This window comes from Thunnus thynnus, chromosome 4 (genome assembly GCF_963924715.1).
Source record: "Thunnus thynnus chromosome 4, fThuThy2.1, whole genome shotgun sequence".
Lineage (NCBI taxonomy): Eukaryota > Metazoa > Chordata > Actinopteri > Scombriformes > Scombridae > Thunnus > Thunnus thynnus.
This window is the reverse complement of record NC_089520.1, coordinates 184,200-202,500: the sequence shown is the minus strand read 5'-3', so window position 1 is coordinate 202,500 and position 18,301 is coordinate 184,200. Positions and strand designations below refer to the sequence as shown.

The following is an 18,301-nucleotide window of genomic DNA, read 5'->3' as shown; positions in this document are numbered from 1 at the left end:
GTGTGTGTTACCTGTGGACTGTAGTCAGGTGTGTGTGTGTTACCTGTGGACTGTAGTCAGGAGTGTGTGTGTGTGTGTGTGTGTGTTACCTGTGGACTGTAGTCAGGTGTGTGTGTGTGTGTTACCTGTGGACTGTAGTCAGGTGTGTGTGTGTTACCTGTGGACTGTAGTCAGGTGTTGTCTGCACTCTGATGACGATCTTGTGTTCCAGAGGATGAGGAACTTTATAACCCGCAAACAGAACCTGAGGATCCTTCAACAGCTGACTGACAAACACACAGAAACATAAATTAACTGATGTTATCCTATTAGCTCTGTGTTACCCTGTTAGCTCTGTGTATATCTGTTAGCTCTGTGTGTATGTTAGCTCTGTGTGTATCTGTTAGCTCTGTGTTAGCTCTGTGTGTATCTGTTAGGTCTGTGTTAGCCTGTTAGCTCTGTGTGTATCTGTTAGCTCCGTGTTAGCCTGTTAGCTCTGTGTGTATCTGTTAGCTCTGTGTTAGCCTGTTAGCTCTGTGTGTATCTGTTAGGTCTGTGTTAGCCTGTTAGCTCTGTGTATATCTGTTAGCTCTGTGTGTATGTTAGCTCTGTGTGTATCTGTTAGCTCTGTGTTAGCTCTGTGTGTATCTGTTAGCTCTATGTTAGCCTGTTAGCTCTGTGTGTATCTGTTAGGTCTGTGTTAGCCTGTTAGCTCTGTGTGTATCTGTTAGCTCCGTGTTAGCCTGTTAGCTCTGTGTGTATCTGTTAGCTCTGTTAGCCTGTTAGCTCTGTTTGTATCTGTTAGCTCTGTGTGTATCTGTTAGCTCTGTTAGCTCCTTGTCAGTCTCTTACGCTCGGATGATGTTGCCCAGCGTGTGGTCTTCCTTGTTCAGCGTGAACAAACAGGCGTTGGGAACCTTCGTGTCTTTGGTGATACTGATCTTTTTCTCTCCTTCAAACAGCAGGAACGACTCGAAGGCGGGAGGCGCGTTCATCTTTCAGTCTGATCGCGAGCAGCGAGCGAGACACACCGGAAACGCTCCAAACCGCGTTACTGGGCTCGTTGGAGATGAACTGTGCGTCGCCTGGAGAGCAGCAGAGATCCGCAGCAGCAGCGGGAGGGGGGGGGGGGGGGGGCGGCAGCAGCAGGGGAAGGGGAAGGGGGGGGGGGGGGGGGGGGGGGGGGGGGCACCTTCAATCGGCCCTATGACGTCACATGACGGAGGGGAGGGGGAGGTTCCGTCTCTTCTTCTGAGCCATAAATAACAGAACAACATGAACAAACACTGCTGTAATAATGAATTATTAGATGAACTAACTCTGCACGGACTCATATGACTGTAACAGTAAATGCAGGAACAGTTGAACAGGAAGTGACGCCGTAAAGTAAATTCTACAGTATTTACTTATTTTACTCTGATTATTGGATTTTTATTATTTACAATTGTTGACTGTTGGCTCAGACATTCTTTCTGTTTGTTTCAATCACAAACATCTGTTTTATTTTTATTTATTGTAAAACTGAACAATACTAAACATCAATAGACTTCATATGTTAATGTTTAAGGGGTAAATAAATTATATAATGAAAGAAGAAAAAGAAAAAAGCTTCAGTAGTTCAGACAATTATACAGTTTACACATATTAAGAATTTTCAAGGCTCGAGGTTTGTGGAGTGCTAAACAGGGTCTATGTATTTATGCATTCCATTTTTAAAAAAATAAAGATTTGCTGTTATAAAATACTTTGCTAAGATAATTAACAGATATCTGATATAATACTATTTCTATTCTGAACTGCAGACGTCATAAAAACCAAACTCTTATTAAAGTTCTGGAAAGAATGATGGCAACCTTTCAACCAACACTGCCAACATCTCCACTGTGTAAACATCTAACTTGCTGGTGCCGCCACCTCAAATCCTGTCACTCAGGTCTCAGGTTTCTTAGCAACATCCGTATAAATCTGTAAAATCACTTTACTTTTTCATTACATAATGGCTGAATGCACTCACCACATCAGTTTTATCTTTCTCTTTCCTTTTTACTTCCAACAAATACCGAGTCTCACAATACCAGACAGTCGAAGATTTCTCCAGCTACCGAAGTCTAACACGGTAGTTGCTCAGCAACAAACCTAGGCACCTGACCAGAGATGATGCTCTCCACCTCTTCTCCACCTCTGAACTGCAGGTCATCGCCCCGGTATGAAGTGCCGCCCTAAAGACTCTGGATTGGTTCTGCAATGCAGGTTTAATTTAAACTCTAATTGTTTCCACCCAGTTTTAACAATGGAAGCTGGGAGATCGTCCTCAGTCTGTATGAGCGAAGCATTTAGAGACTGTGAGTCTAACAAATACCAGTTTACAGGCCAGACCAGCATCCATGGAGCCACCACTGGATAAACTAGTGAAGGTTTATCCTTACATAAAACACTGCAAACTCTTCTGCATCATCATCCCCTACCTGATACCCCCTACCTGATACCCCCTACCTGATACCCCCTACCTGATACCCCCTACCCGATACCCCCTACTTGATACCTCCTACCTGATACACCCTACCTGATACCCCCTACCTGATACCCCCTACCTGATACCCCCTACTTGATACCCCCTACCTGATACCTCCTACCTGATACCCCCTACTTGATACCCCCTACCTGATACCTCCTACTTGATACCCCCTACCTGATACCCCCTACCTGATACCCCCTACCTGATACCTCCTACTTGATACCCCCTACCTGATACCCCCTACCTGATACCCCCTACCTGATACCCCCTACCTGATACCTCCTACTTGATACCCCCTACTTGATACCCCCTACCTGATACCCCCTACTTGATACCCCCTACCTGATACCTCCTACCTGATACCCCCTACTTGATACCCCCTACCTGATACCTCCTACTTGATACCCCCTACCTGATACCCCCTACCTGATACCCCCTACCTGATACCTTCTACTTGATACCCCCTACCTGATACCCCCTACTTGATACCCCCTACCTGAGACCCCCTACCTGATACCTCCTACCTGATACCCCCTACCTGATACCCCCTACTTGTTACCCCCTACTTGATACCCCCTACCTGATACCCCCTAACTGATACCCCCTACCTGATACCCCCTAACTGATACCCCCTACCTGATACCCCCTACTTGATACCCCCTACCTGATACCTCCTACCTGATACCCCCTACCTGATACCCCCTACCTGATACCTCCTACCTGATACCCCCTACCTGATACCCCCTACCTGATACCCCCTACCTGATACCTCCTACCTGATACCCCCTACCTGATACCTCCTACTTGATACCCCCTACCTGATACCTCCTACCTGATACCTCCTACTTGATACCCCCTACCTGATACCTCCTACCTGATACCTCCTACCTGAGACCCCCTACCTGATACTCCCTACCTGATACCTCCTACTTGATACCCCCTACCTGATACCTCCTACCTGATACCTCCTACTTGATACCCCCTACCTGATACCCCCTACCTGATACCCCCTACCTGATACCCCCTACCTGATACCTCCTACCTGATACCCCCTACTTGATACCCCCTACCTGATACCCCCTACTTGATACCCCCTACCTGATACCTCCTACCTGATACCCCCTACTTGATACCCCCTACCTGATACCTCCTACTTGATACCCCCTACCTGATACCCCCTACCTGATACCCCCTACCTGATACCTCCTACTTGATACCCCCTACCTGATACCCCCTACTTGATACCCCCTACCTGAGACCCCCTACCTGATACCTCCTACCTGATACCCCCTACCTGATACCCCCTACTTGATACCCCCTACTTGATACCCCCTACCTGATACCCCCTAACTGATACCCCCTACCTGATACCCCCTAACTGATACCCCCTACCTGATACCCCCTACTTGATACCCCCTACCTGATACCTCCTACCTGATACCCCCTACCTGATACCTCCTACCTGATACCTCCTACCTGATACCCCCTACCTGATACCCCCTACCTGATACCTCCTACCTGATACCCCCTACCTGATACCTCCTACTTGATACCCCCTACCTGATACCTCCTACCTGATACCCCCTACTTGATACCCCCTACCTGATACCTCCTACCTGATACCTCCTACCTGAGACCCCCTACCTGATACTCCCTACCTGATACCTCCTACTTGATACCCCCTACCTGATACCTCCTACCTGATACCTCCTACTTGATACCCCCTACCTGATACCTCCTACCTGATACCTCCTACTTGATACCCCCTACCTGATACCTCCTACCTGATACCTCCTACCTGAGACCCCCTACCTGATACTCCCTACCTGATACCTCCTACTTGATACCTCCTACCTGATACCTCCTACCTGATACCTCCTACCTGAGACCCCCTACCTGATACTCCCTACCTGATACCTCCTACTTGATACCCCCTACCTGATACCTCCTACCTGATACCTCCTACCTGAGACCCCCTACCTGATACCCCCTACCTGATACCTCCTACTTGATACCCCCTACCTGATACCTCCTACCTGATACCTCCTACCTGAGACCCCCTACCTGATACCCCCTACCTGATACCTCCTACTTGATACCTCCTACCTGATACCTCCTACTTGATACCTCCTACCTGATACCTCCTACCTGATACCTCCTACCTGATACCTTCTACCTGATACCCCCTACCTGATACCTCCTACCTGATACCTCCTACCTGATACCTTCTACCTGATACACCCTACCTGATACCTCCTACCTGATACCTCCTACCTGATACCTCCTACCTGATACCCCCTACCTGATACCCCCTACCTGATACCTCCTACCTCATGCCTCCTACCTGATACCCCCTACCTGATACCCCCTACCTGATACCTTCTACCTGATACCCCCTACCTGATACCTCCTACCTCACTCTCCCAGCTCTCCTGCAACTCTCTCTCATTTGAGGCTGAGAATCACTGTGTGCTGCATTTCGGCCCGGCAATTATCCTTCAGTTGCATCAACCAACAGCTTTTCATTTCTACCTGTAGAGCAGGTACTGCTGCTCTGCTGTAATCCAACACAGATCTTATTAAGACCATAGACGCAGTCAAACATCTCATCACATTAACTACTGTTTTGCATATTTTTTCTATTCTCCTGATATGATCCGTCTGTGTTAACTGTGAATCAGAAACAACTCCCAGATCTTTAAATGTTCCAACCCTTTCTAAATCTTTCCTGTACATCCTTAGCTTCATCCCTTCCTCACTGCTTTTCACTGAACCTACAGCTCCAACCATAACTCCTCCACCACCTCATCAACTGCTCCATGTATCTGTTCCTGTATCATTGATCATAATGATGAAGAGTAGCGGGCTTATCACACTGCCTTGTTGAGTTCCATTTCTGTGTACTGGTTTGACCAGTCTGATCCAATCCACACTTGAATTTTTCTTCCAAACAGAAAATCCTTTATCCAGTTAAAAACTTTCCTACCAACATTCGTCCTGCAGTTTAATTAACGATCATTCCCTTCATGTTGGAGTCCACAATATTCCTTCCTTTCCTAAATCCAGTCTGACAGCAGCTTTCCTCTCTTCTCAGGCTCATATGACGACTTCTCTGTTATCATCCTTCTCATTATCTTGTATAACTGTGATGTTTGGCCTGTAAACTGCAGGTTTAGATGGTTCTTTCCAGCCGCAGTCTGATGCGGCGCCGCTGCGGCCAAAACACCTACATCCAAAATGTACTTCCTCCATTCAAATGAATGATCTGAAAGCTTGTTGTACTGTTCTCATCGCTGCTTCTGTTACTGAATCAAATACTGCGTGTTACTGGTTCTTTTATTCTATTCCTGTTTCTGACAGCCTGACGCTCCTCCGTCCACCGCGGTACCAGTTTCCTGTTTTTATTGATCCATCTGCTGCCATAATAATTGCTGATTCTTTATTTCATCTATATCTCCAGAAATATCAATCTTTGTCCTTGTTACCTCACCCAACTTCTGGAATTCATCCCAATCTGCTTTTCCAAAGACCCACTTTGGGATTCCAGCAACTGGTCTCAGACTGGGTGCTAACTGGGACCAGTTACTAAGTCCAGCCCAGGGATTAAACGTTAATGTAACATGCACTGCCAATGTTTACTCTCATTCCTCTACCATCATTCATACAGACCAAATTCCTTTCATCCATTTCAGTTTGTATATTTGTTGTTTTCAGTCTTTGTGCTTCACTATTTTTCCTCCTTTGAAATCCGTCTTTAGTTCCTCCAGACCTCCTCCTGTGATCATGTGATCAGGTGATCATGTGATCCCTCCTTTACATCCACCACCATGTCCTGCTCCGTCCTGCCTGTTTACCATCTAGGGTTTCCTCTCTCTTTTAGTTTCAGTGCTTTCTCGAGTTGTTCTTCATTCTCACCAACAAGTTGCCGTCATTAAGGACCTTCACATATAGTATCTCACTCTCTTACTTCCCACAGCAGTTATTGGCACAAACATGTTTGACTTTCTCACCATGATGTTGTGGCAAAAAGAGGTAGATCAAAGAGGAATCAGTTGGTCGAGACACAGGTGTCAGATGGGGAATCTCTTTATTCACAGCAGCCCTACTAACAACGTAGTCAGAGATATCTTCCAACGTTAAAGAACGTGACCTTTTTATACTGAAGACTGTGTGTGTCTTCAGTATACACAGTGTGTGTATGTGTACGTGTTGGGTGGAGAAGTTTCATCCTGTGTACCAGACTCTTTGGCTTTCCCAAATCCTAAAGAAGGGTGGGACATTTTTCAATTTCACTTATCTTGAACTTTGACCAAATGTGAGTAAGCGTCTCTGCAGTATGTGTGTACTTCGCCCCTTTCCCAATATTCCAGATGTCTCCTGTTTGGTTGGTGTGCTGACATGTTCGACATCGGTCCAGGTCACAGTGACCTGGCTCTCATTCTCCTACAATAACAAGACATTTGTCAGGTCTGTCCCTCTCACAGTCTTCTTCCTCACTTTCACACCTCTCATCGTTGTCATTTCTTATTCTTTTATTGCCTTCAGCGTGTCTCGTTCCTCATTCATCTGTCCTGTTAAATGCAGTGAGACTAGTGAACGCAGATGCAAACACAACCAGAGAGCCGGCTGAGCATTAAAGGGATTTACTGCAAAACTGAAGAGGAGTGAATGAGGAGAAGTAGAGCAGTAAGCCGTAAGTTTGACCAGAGCAGAGCTGAAGGATGCAGGATGAGTCTGGATCTGATGCTGAATGACAGAATCCCTGCAGACCAGAGCAGAGCTGAGAGAACATGGAGAACATGCAGAACATGGAGAACATGCAGAACACAGAGAACATGGAGAATATGGAGAACGAGGTTAGTCAGGGAACACAGCAAAGAACAACTAGCAAACAGGCAGAAATGAGGCTGGAGACTAGAACACAAACACACACACACACTGGTAAAAACACTGAAAGCAGTTTCACAGTAAAATTCAGTGTTTCTCCGACGCTGTTCAGCAGTCACAGGACGTCTGGTAGCGGCTGCTGGCAGAGCGGCTGATAGGCGTTTCCCATCATGCCCGGTGTCTCGCAGTCAGTTGAGAGCAGCTGCGGCTTTAAAAACTGCGGCCGCCTTGATCTCGTGACTTAATCGTTGGCTGCACGTGTGTGACATCAGAGCAAGTCGAGCTCAAGACTGCAAAAAAAATACAGACGTAGTCACCGTGACATCACTCGTTGGTTTGTGAACTGCCGTTTTGAAGCCTTGAATTTAGTGATTTGACTGTCGCTATCTTGGATATTTGGAGTCAGAAGTGACCATATTTGGAGGAGAGGGTGGAGCTGACCATAGCGCTAGCTGCTAGCTTGGTTAGCACAGTGCATTTACAGTCTGTGGTTAACTGTAATAATACTAATGCCAATGCTAATTTCCACAAGTGAAAAACAGGCTTAAAATAATTAAAACAAATGAACTTAAAGGAAAAACTGACCAGCCGACTCCTTAGAGGATCTTTTATCACAACCAAACACTGAATGAAACTTTTTTTAGGCGACTAAAATGTTTCAGTTAACTGTCATGAACTGAACACACACTGAAATAACGACGATACACCTGTACTCTATGAATCTGGGGTTACGCAATGTTTACGTTACGTAATCAACATTGTCGTTGTGGTCGCAACTTGTCAATCACAAAGTAGCCACGCCCTAAAGCATTCGCTGCTTTATCGCCTATTTTACTCGAAATGGGACCATAATTCCAAAATGAACATCATGCTGTATTGAAGAAGACTTGAAACTAGTGATTGAGACCATAAACTCGTTAGGAAAATGTTTACTGAGGTAATAAATCCAGTGAGCAGTAGAGTCGTTTTCTCATAGACTTCCATACAGTCGCCCCCTGATGGCCATTAGAGAGAATGCAGGTTTAAGGCACTTCCTGAGTTTCCTGCTTGAGTCAGACATAAATCTAACTGGGTGGATGGGTGGAGCGGAGGTATTGAATACTAACTGGGAACAGTTGGCCAGTGTCCAGATCCCAGTCCACTGACAGAGCCTTGTTGGTTTTGTCTTACACTGACACTAACATGCAACTCACATTAGTCGCACATAAACATAGTGATACTGATACTGAAGTTTGTTGTGGTCATAACAACCTTCACCTGAAATATTCCAGGTTAACCTTTTCTTTAAACATTTCTTACAGAGTAGTTGACCTCCCACAGTATTACTGGTGCTCCTTACCAACGATATTCTGTGGTTTTCCATTATATTCCATAATAACTTAATAATAATAATAATTTTGCTTCATTACAAAGGTCAGAATTGAATTTTAAAAAGGAAAATAGGCTACGAGCCACAAGACTGTAACGAACTCGTCACATTGAGAATGTTTGCTCACGCTCACCCTCCTGAATCACAATTATTATATGAAAATAAATGTTAAATATATGCAAGATAGACATCACATGTTAGGCCTACAGTCTACTACGGTACACATCATCATTAAGCTTCAAACATGTTGAATTAAAAACATCATCTGACTAAAAACGTCTCATATCTTTTTCCTGAAAGACAGACGTCTGTGTTCTGGTTAATATGCAGATTATAATCTGTCATTAGCCTTTAACACATATAACAGCTTAACAACCATCACATACAAACCCAAACACCTTGAAATGTTGACTTGTTTGTGCTTTAGTGGTTCTGGTTGATCCGAACTGTGTTCTGGTTGATCCGGACTGTGTTCTGGTTGATCCAGGCTGTGTTCTGGTTGATCCAGGATGTGTTCTGGTTGATCCGGACTATGTTCTGGTTGATCCGGGCTGTGTTCTGGTTGATCCGGACTGTGTTCTGGTTGATCCAGACTGTGTTCTGGTTTATCTGGACTGTGTTCTGGTTGATCCGGGCTGTGTTCTGGTCGATCCAGGCTGTGTTCTGGTTGATCCGGGCTGTGTTCTGGTTGATCCAGACTGTGTTCTGGTTGATCCAGACTGTGTTCTGGTTGATCCGGACTGTGTTCTGGTTGATCCAGACTGTGTTCTGGTCGATCCAGGCCGTGTTCTGGTTGATCCGGACTGTGTTCTGGTTGATCCAGTCTGTGGGTCCGTGTTCCTCCGTCCAAACATCTGTTCAACTGGTTTGATAACAGGATGAATAAATACACATAAAACATTATTTTGTTGCTGTTTTTCGTGTGAGGATTGTAACAGTTTGGTTGCTGCTGTGTCTGGTGCGTCTCTCTTAATGCAGATGATCCCTGCAAGTATTTAATGAACTCAAGCAGAAATCTTCCAACGTTGCCGTCGTTTTAGTGCCAACGATGCTTCTACTGATAAACACTGGGCAGAGAGAAGAAGCAGGAAGCAGCTGAACATCATTGATTATTCAAATCTCCAGACGCGCTGACAGGATCTAATATCAATTAAAGTTAACTGACAGCATTTCCTGGTTGAGCTACAGTGGAGGGATTATTGATTATCTGCAGCGATTTATTTTTGTATAAAATGTCCTTATTATTCAAGATAAAGTATCTGAAACACTAACGAGGCTACGAGAGCTCGGCTCTGAAAGTCTGTCTGATGTTTTATCAACAGAAAAAAAGTTTTCACAAAACTCAAAGTCACAAGTCACATTAACATGCAGGAATATTGATACTGATCAATATACTGATCGATATAGTGATCGATATAGTGATAAATATACTGATCAATAAACTGATAAATATACTGATCAATATACTGATCAATATACTGATAAATATACTGATCAATATACTGATCAATAAACTGATAAATATACTGATCAATATACTGATCGATATACTGATCGATATACTGATAAATACATTGATCAATATACTGATAAATATACTGATCGATATACTGATCGATATACTGATCGATATACTGTTAAATATACTGATCGATCAGAGTGATCGATACTGTGGGTTCCTCTGAAATCAACTTTTTGAATCGTTTGTTTCAACTGTGACGTCAACGTTCGGTATGTTTACCGGAAGTTCCTCCTGTCCAATCTCATCGTTATCTACGTGTGCGCCCTTCTCATTGGTCAGCGGGGTTTGGTTTGTTTTTGAAAGTCGGGCGCTGATTGGCTGCGTGAGTGAGCAAGAGCCGGTTTAAACCGGGGGCGGGCGCGTGTTCAGTTTGAATCCGGCAGACAGCAGCTCCGTTCGGATCGCTCAGAGACAAACACACGGTGAGTCCCGCAGGTACGTTCATCAGCTTCAGCTGTTAGTTGTTTTCTGTCTGCGGGTTAAATGAAAAACATGTTAACATCACAGCTAATTCTCACTTAGCCGCCTCAGCTAACGCTAACAACGCTACAACCGTTAGCACGAAGCTAAAACAGAAACAAGCTAAAGTTATTGTTAACTAACCGGCTTTACCGGATAACCGGACTATTTTACCCGTTACACCGGACTGCAGCTCTCAGTTTTACCGGTAAATATTTTTCAGTGCTACCGCTAACAGTTAGCTGCAGTTAGCAAACGGCAGGACGGACCGTGGCTGTTGAACTCACCGGACAATCTGCGGAGTTTATCCGCTGTGCGTGAGCTCTGTGGCGGTGACGTTGTCCCGCTGCGGCCCGGTGCTGCGGTGTAAAGAGTGACCGTGTTAACTGGAGGCGTTCAGCCGATAGCTCGTAGTGAAAAACACCAACAGTCAGACTCTGTCTCTCCGTTAAATGTAGTCCAAAGTAAAGGCTTTATTATCAGGCCAGAAAAAGGAAACTTTGGCATTGAAATACTTCGTATTAATTGTACTGAAAAAGTTGTGTTGCCACTGAAAAATAGAACAAGGCCATTAAAAAAATTACAATCTCGTTATTTTATTTAGATATTTTTTTGTAGATGTGTTTTTCAGTGTCAATCTTCAGATTTTTTTTCTCTTGTCTTTCTATGAGAGGTTTTTTTTTAGTGTCATTGGTTTTCAGTTTCAGCTTTCTGTCAGTGTTTTGTCTTGGAGAGGAGGGCCCTTGCTGCTCCTACATTACCCAGTGTGCCTTGCAGTCCAGCGAGGATATCCCAGGGCAACGGCATCATGGCTGAGATGAAGCTGTTGTGATTTTCAGTGTATGACTGTTACTTTGTCACTTCATTAAGTTGTAATGTTTTCAGGAGAGAAAGTAACACATCTGTTCAGTTTATCCCAGTAAGTCCAGTCTGTAAACCTGCTGGGATGTGTTGGGAGATGTTTGGACCAGCCGCTCATCTCAGCTGCTAGCAGCCCGACTCCTGAGATGATCGGCCGGTCAACATGTGGTCATCCCGGGAGAACATGATCCATGAACTGATCTGCAGCTGATTCACCGCCGGCTCTGACGTCTCCGCAGCGTCTCGATATGATTTAATTCCTTCTGGAAGATAAATGTTGGTCTCACAGATGAAATCTAACTGTTGCAGCTGCAACATCAGTTTGTCTGAATGTAAAGTGAAGCTTCATGTTTTTACTGGACAGATTATCACCAGGCCTGTCACGATAATTGTCATTGACTTATCGTACAATAACGTAATTATTGACGTTATCGTGTCCATGTATCGATATATCGTACAACATATGGACATGACCTTGAGCATTCTCGCTGACCTCGATTTTGCCCGTTTTGCGTGTTTGTTTACATAAAGTCAACATGATGGCAGAATATATAATCAGCCTGTCAGCTGGTTCCAGAAGGTTTCTGATGAATCCAGTTTTTGTTCCTGCTGTTAAAACTTAGAAAAGAGGAAGTTGGTGCGTGATGCTGCTCTTCCTCAGCCTCTGCGTCGCGGCAGATCTCGTTGTGCCGTCCCGAGCGGGGAAAGCTCCAGCGAGCAGCGATGCTCATCTGGCATTAACAGTAAATAACTCGGTCCCGGCCCGTGATGGTGCGTCAGTGTTTTTACAGAAGTGCAGCATCTCCTCCAGTGCTCCTTCTCATATCACTGGTCCTCATGTTTGTGGTTCTCAGGTCTTTTCTTGCATTCTTGATCAAACTATTATCAGCATATTGCTTTTTAACAGGCTTCTGTTTATAAACTCAGCTTTAATAGCTGCCTTATGAAATATATTGATATCATCAATGGCCTTGTTTACAGCATCTCTGGTAGGAGCTGGTATTGATTTTGGTCGTATTGATACGTCATTCATCAGATCGGGATGAGTTTGTCTCCTCTATCTGGGCCCATCTGTTTATACAGCTTCTCTCTGTGTCTCTGTGTCTCTCGTCCTCTGCAGCAGGAACATCATGGCCTCTCAGAACATGGACCCTGCAGCAGCAGCAGCTTCCTCCACCGCAGCTCTGAAAGGCAGCGAGAGCGGCGGCAGCGCAGCCCGAGGCTCCGTCTCCAAACGGTGAGACCAACACCAGATAGATCAACGTTGTCTGAGGACTAGACCAGTTCAGTGAAGGACTAGACCAGTTCAGTGAAGGACTAGACCAGTTCAGTGAAGGACTAGACCAGTTCAGTGAAGGACTAGACCTGTTCAGTGAAGGACTAGACCTGTTCAGTGAAGGACTAGACCAGTTCAGTGAAGGACTAGACCAGTTCAGTGAAGGACTAGACCAGTTCAGTGAAGGACCTGTGATGCAGCAGTCTCACTTGCCTGATTTCATCCATCTGCTCCAACCATAAACATGGTGTGTCTGTGTGTGTGTCTGTGTGTGTGTGTGTGTGTGTGTGTGTGTGTGTGCGTGTGCGCAGGCTGCAGCAGGAGCTGATGACCCTGATGGTGAGTTTCGTCTTGCTCTTCATCATCAGTAAAGTCACCTGAAGCTCCTCACAGGTGTTTGTTGGTTCAACACGTTGATCATTAAACTGTAACAGCAGATAATCAATCAGCAGTGTGTGCTGATGTCATGTGACCTGTGTGTGTGCTGATGCAGATGTCAGGTGATAAGGGGATCTCAGCGTTTCCAGAATCAGATAATCTCTTTAAATGGATCGGAACCATCGATGGAGCTCAGGGGACGGTACGTCATCCACCAATCACTGATCAATACTGTCCCATCACAGCTGATCAGCATATAGTCTCTCTCTCACCTGTCTCTCTCTCACCTGTCTCACCTGTCTGTGTGTGTCTCAGGTGTACGAGGGGCTCAGGTACCGGCTGTCTCTGGAGTTCCCGGCCGGTTATCCCTATCAGGCTCCTCGTGTGAAGTTCGTGTCTCCGTGTTTTCATCCCAACGTGGACGAGCAGGGATTCATCTGTCTGGACATCCTGAAGGACAAATGGTCGGCGCTCTACGACGTCCGCTCCATCCTGCTGTCCATCCAGAGCCTGCTGGGAGGTAACCAGTCCAACCAGTTTACTAACGTCATACGTGTGTGTGTGTGTGTTTGTAGTGATGAACCATCAGAGACTCTGCAGCTTTATAGTTTCAGCTCGTTGTTTATCTGCAACTTCACTGTTCTGCTTCACTCTCAGCATCTCATAGCAGCGTTTCCAGAGTAAAAGCTGCTGAACACGACCTGCTCACACTTATCTGTTCACTAGCTGCACACAGTTATCTGTTCACTACCTGCTCACACTTATCTGTTCACTACCTGCACACACTTATCTGTTCACTAGCTGCTCACACTTATCTGTTCACTAGCTGCTCACACTTATCTGTTCACTACCTGCACACACTTATCTGTTCACTAGCTGCACACAGTTATCTGTTCACTACCTGCTCACACTTATCTGTTCACTACCTGCTCACACTTATCTGTTCACTACCTGCTCACACTTATCTGTTCACTACCTGCACACAGTTATCTGTTCACTAGCTGCTCACACTTATCTGTTCACTACCTGCACACACTTATCTGTTCACTAGCTGCTCACACTTATCTGTTCACTAGCTGCTCACACTTATCTGTTCACTACCTGCTCAGTTATCTGTTCACTACCTGCTCACAGTTATCTGTTCACTACCTGCTCACAGTCAGCTGTTCACTAGCTGCTCACAGTTATCTGTTCACTAGCTGCTCACACTTATCTGTTCACTAGCTGCTCACACTTATCTGTTCACTACCTGCTCAGTTATCTGTTCACTACCTGCTCACAGTTATCTGTTCACTAGCTGCTCACAGTTATCTGTTCACTACCTGCTCACAGTTATCTGTTCACTACCTGCTCACAGTCAGCTGTTCACTAGCTGCTCACAGTTATCTGTTCACTACCTGCTCACACTTATCTGTTCACTACCTGCTCACAGTTATCTGTTCACTACCTGCTCACAGTCAGCTGTTCACTACCTGCTCACAGTTATCTGTTCACTACCTGCTCACACTTATCTGTTCACTACCTGCTCACAGTTATCTGTTCACTAGCTGGTGAACATAGTGGAGCATTTAGCTGATAAACAGCAGATATTTCCTTCAGGAGCTGGTAGAGAGTGAATATTAAACATGAATGATGATGATGTTGTAACTGCTGCAGTGTTTCCATAAACATGTAACTTGTAGCCGGACTGCAGCAGGCTCACGTCTAATACGGCGTGTTGTCGTTAGGGCTGTAACGAAGGCCTCAAAGCTTCGTTCGTTGCCATGGTATTGAAATAGGTGTGTGTGTGTGTGTGTGTGTAAATATAAAAAACAGGTCAATTTAAATAATCGCTGGCGAAGCTTTGAAGCCCAAACAAGGTATTTTTTCAGGACAGTCGTAGACGCCGTCATGGAGGCTTAACGCCCTTAAATGCTGTTTAGCCTTCCGTCAAACTGAAGAACAGAGTTTACGTCTCCGTCACTTCACAGCTGTTGGTCCAGACTGAAGCGTCTGATCTGCAGCCGCGTTCAGAGGATCATAAACAACGTGAACATGAAGCTTCAAACAGTCACATGACCTGCGAAGCCAGAAAAAACCTCCTCAGACGGCTTCAACCGTCCAGTTCATCTGCTGCTTTACCTTAATATAACGTTACTGTAACCTTAATATAACGTTACTGTAACAGTAATATAACGTTATATTAACTCTATATTAACGTTAGCTTGACTGCTGATGTCGTTTAGTCATTATTACTGTAATTAACACCATACAAGATAACGATGTGCTTCATCATGCTCTGCAGACTCTTAAAAGAAAAACTGTTTACATTTACAGAGTGAAGAAGACTAGTGAGGAAGAGTAGCAGGGTGTGACGGTAGTGAGGAAGAGTAGCAGGGTGTGACGGTAGTGAGGAAGAGTAGCAGGCTGTGACGGTAGTGAGGAAGAGTAGCAGGGTGTGACGGTAGTGAGGAAGAATAGCTTGTTGTCTTGATTTGGCTTTAAAGGACCAGTCTGGGATTTACTGGTCTCTACTGGTGAGCTTCAGAAACCAGCGGGTGACGTCACCGTGACAACGTCCATATTTTAGTCTCAGTGAGCGTCTCCGGGCGTCGCCATCTTGGCAGTGACTGAGTCCGGCCGGCGGACCCGTCACTCAAAGCAGCCGCGTCCTTCATTATGATCGTCTCTGCTGGAGGATTTATTGATCGTCTGTGATCAGGACTCAGACGATCAATGAATCTGAAGGTTGGAACCGGTTCCTGGTTCCTGGTTCCTGGTTCCTGGTCCCTGGTCCCTGGTCCCTGGTCCCTGGTGTTGCAGGCTGTGACGTTGGCGTGACACAAAGAACACGCGTGTTCATGTTGTGACTGATGTGTTTGTTTCCTCAGAGCCGAACAACGAGAGTCCTCTGAACACGACGGCTGCGGAGCTGTGGGCCGATCAGGAAGGTGAGACGTGATGATGATGATGATGATGATGATGATGTTCCAGCATTATGTCACGTATGTTCAGATCCACACGTGTGTTCGTATCAACAAGCTGAAAAGTTTCAGTCGATTCTTCAAATGAATGATTTCAGTTTAAAACTGGTTTCTATCAGCTCTGATAGATCTGACTGCAGCATCGTTATTGATCACAGGATCAAATCTGTTGATTAAATATATCTGAACATGTTTCATGTCTTTCAGCCTTCAGAGCTCATCTACACTCGACGTTCCAGAAGTGAAGCTGCTCATCTTTTTATTCTGTTTGTCTTCTGTGTTTGTATAATATTTTTATGTTTGTTACCTCGCTGTGTTAATAAATTTCTTAATCCAACATCATCGCTGACTGACTTCTTCTGCAGCAACAAACATTCACACGGTCGTTAAACATCATCATTATGTGACGATTTCAAGGTTTGAAAAGTGCTTGAAACTGTAATTAATTACTTTAATATTAAATTACTGTCAGTGACACAACTTGAAACTTTTTTCCCTATAAATTTATCTCCTGTTATATATGTGTGTATATGTGTATATATAAATATAAATATAATATTACATACATACAAACAGGAAGCCAATGCAGCGAAGCTAAAATGGGAGAAATGTGGTCTCTTTTTCTAGTTTTAGTCAGAACACGTGCAGCTGCATTCTGGACCAGCTGGAGAGTCTTTAGAGACTTGTTAGAGCAGCCTGATAATAAGGAATTGCAATAATCCAGCCTAGAAGTAACAAATGTGTGAACTAGTTTTTCTGCATCTTTTAGGGACAGGATGTGATTTTTGTGATATTACGTAAGTGAAAAAAGGCAGTCCTTGAGATTTGATTTATGTGGGAGTTAAAGGACATATCTTGATCAAAGATAACTCCCAGATTCCTTACGGTGGTGCTGGAGGCCAGGGTAATGCCATCCAGAGTAGCTTTATCATTAGATAATGTGTTTCTAAGGTGTTTAGGGCCAAACACAATAACTTCAGTTTTATCTGAGTTTAGTAGCAGAAAATTGCAGGTCATCCAGGTCTTTATGTCGTTAAGGCATGTTTGGAGTTTGTTTAACTGATTGGGTTCATCTGGCTTCACTGATAAATATAATTGGGTATCATCTGCATAACAATGAAAATTTATGGAGTGTTTCCTAATAATATTACCTAAAGGAAGCATATACAAGGTGAATAGAATTGGTCCAAGTACAGAACCTTGTGGAACTCCGTGTCTAACTTTGGCCTTCATGGAGGATTCATCATTAACATGTACAAACTGATGCAGTTAGGAGGTCATTAGTGACTTTCACCAGTGCTGTCTCTGTGCTATGATGCCTCTAAATCCTGACTGAAAATCCTCAAATAAACTATTGTTATGTAGAAAGTCACATAACTGATTAGAGACTGCTTTCTCAAGGATCTTGGATAGAAATGGAAGGTTAGATATAGGTCTATAATTGGCTAAAACACCTGAATCAAGAGTAGGCTTCTTAAGAAGAGGTTTAATTACAGCTACTTTAAAGGACTGTGGTACATAGCCTGTTACTAAAGACAGATTGATCATATCTAGTAAAGAAGTGCTCACTAAGGGTAAGGCTTCCTTAAGCAGCCTAGTTGGGATGGGATCTAAGAGACAGGTTGATGGTTTAGACGAACAAATCATTGAAGTTAGTTCAGACAAATCTACTGGACAAAAACAGTCCAAATATATGTCAGGATTTACAGCTGTTTCTAAGGTTCCTGTGTTTGGGGAGAGAACGGTGCCTGTTGAGGGCAGGAGATGGTTAATTTTGTCTCTAATAGCCATATTTCTAGATATGAGAGCAGCTCCATCCAGAGTGGGATGTATGCCGTCTCTCCTAATCAGACCAGGTCTTCCCCAGAAAGTCTGCCAGTTATCTATGAAGCCCACATCGTTTGCTGGACGCCACCTCGACAGCCAGCGGTTGAATGATGACATGCGGCTATACATGACATCACTGGTCAGATCAGGCAGCGGTCCAGAGGAAACTACAGAGTCCAACATTGTCTTTGCAGATGTTCACACCGACTCAACATTGATTCTAGTGACCTCGATTGGTGTAATCAGGAGTCGTTCCCGCCGACAT

General features: G+C 44.6%; 2 protein-coding genes across 5 annotated transcripts in view; one reads left to right on the top strand and one right to left on the bottom strand.

Annotated features, from left to right (window-relative positions):
* Positions 1–1,108, bottom strand: part of polr2j (RNA polymerase II subunit J) — a 1,432-nt gene extending 324 nt beyond the window's left edge. The window contains exons 1-2 of the mRNA XM_067586084.1: positions 832–1,108; positions 158–266 (exon numbers count right to left, since the gene is read on the bottom strand). Coding sequence (XP_067442185.1) covers positions 158–266; positions 832–974 — 252 coding nt within the window. The 5' untranslated portion in view covers positions 975–1,108. The remainder of the gene's footprint in view (positions 1–157; positions 267–831) is intronic.
* A 9,454-nt stretch (positions 1,109–10,562) lies between these two features.
* On the top strand, positions 10,563–16,551 carry ube2c (ubiquitin-conjugating enzyme E2C). Of its 4 annotated transcripts, none has more exons than XM_067586079.1 (7): positions 10,563–10,694; positions 12,713–12,829; positions 13,180–13,207; positions 13,362–13,448; positions 13,562–13,766; positions 16,117–16,176; positions 16,417–16,551. In XM_067586079.1, exons 2-7 carry the CDS (start codon positions 12,723–12,725, stop codon positions 16,452–16,454), a joined length of 525 nt encoding a protein of 174 aa, XP_067442180.1. In that variant the 5' UTR covers positions 10,563–10,694; positions 12,713–12,722; the 3' UTR covers positions 16,455–16,551. The 4 variants fall into 4 exon arrangements, with proteins under 4 accessions (XP_067442180.1, XP_067442181.1, XP_067442182.1 ...); XM_067586080.1 differs by having other exon boundaries at positions 10,570–10,707; XM_067586081.1 differs by having other exon boundaries at positions 10,614–10,694; positions 12,716–12,829.
* Positions 16,552–18,301: the final 1,750 nt, after the last annotated feature.

What these genes read in the sequence shown, in the direction of transcription:
- ube2c (XM_067586079.1), top strand. Translation starts at nt 12,723, where the DNA reads ATGGCCTCTCAGAACATGGACCCTGCAGCAGCAGCAGCTTCCTCCACC. An exon ending in AGGAGCTGATGACCCTGATG is followed by an intron (nt 13,208 to 13,361) that starts GTGAGTTTCGTC and finishes GTGCTGATGCAG; the next exon opens with ATGTCAGGTGATAAGGGGAT. An exon ending in TCGATGGAGCTCAGGGGACG is followed by an intron (nt 13,449 to 13,561) that starts GTACGTCATCCA and finishes TGTGTGTCTCAG; the next exon opens with GTGTACGAGGGGCTCAGGTA.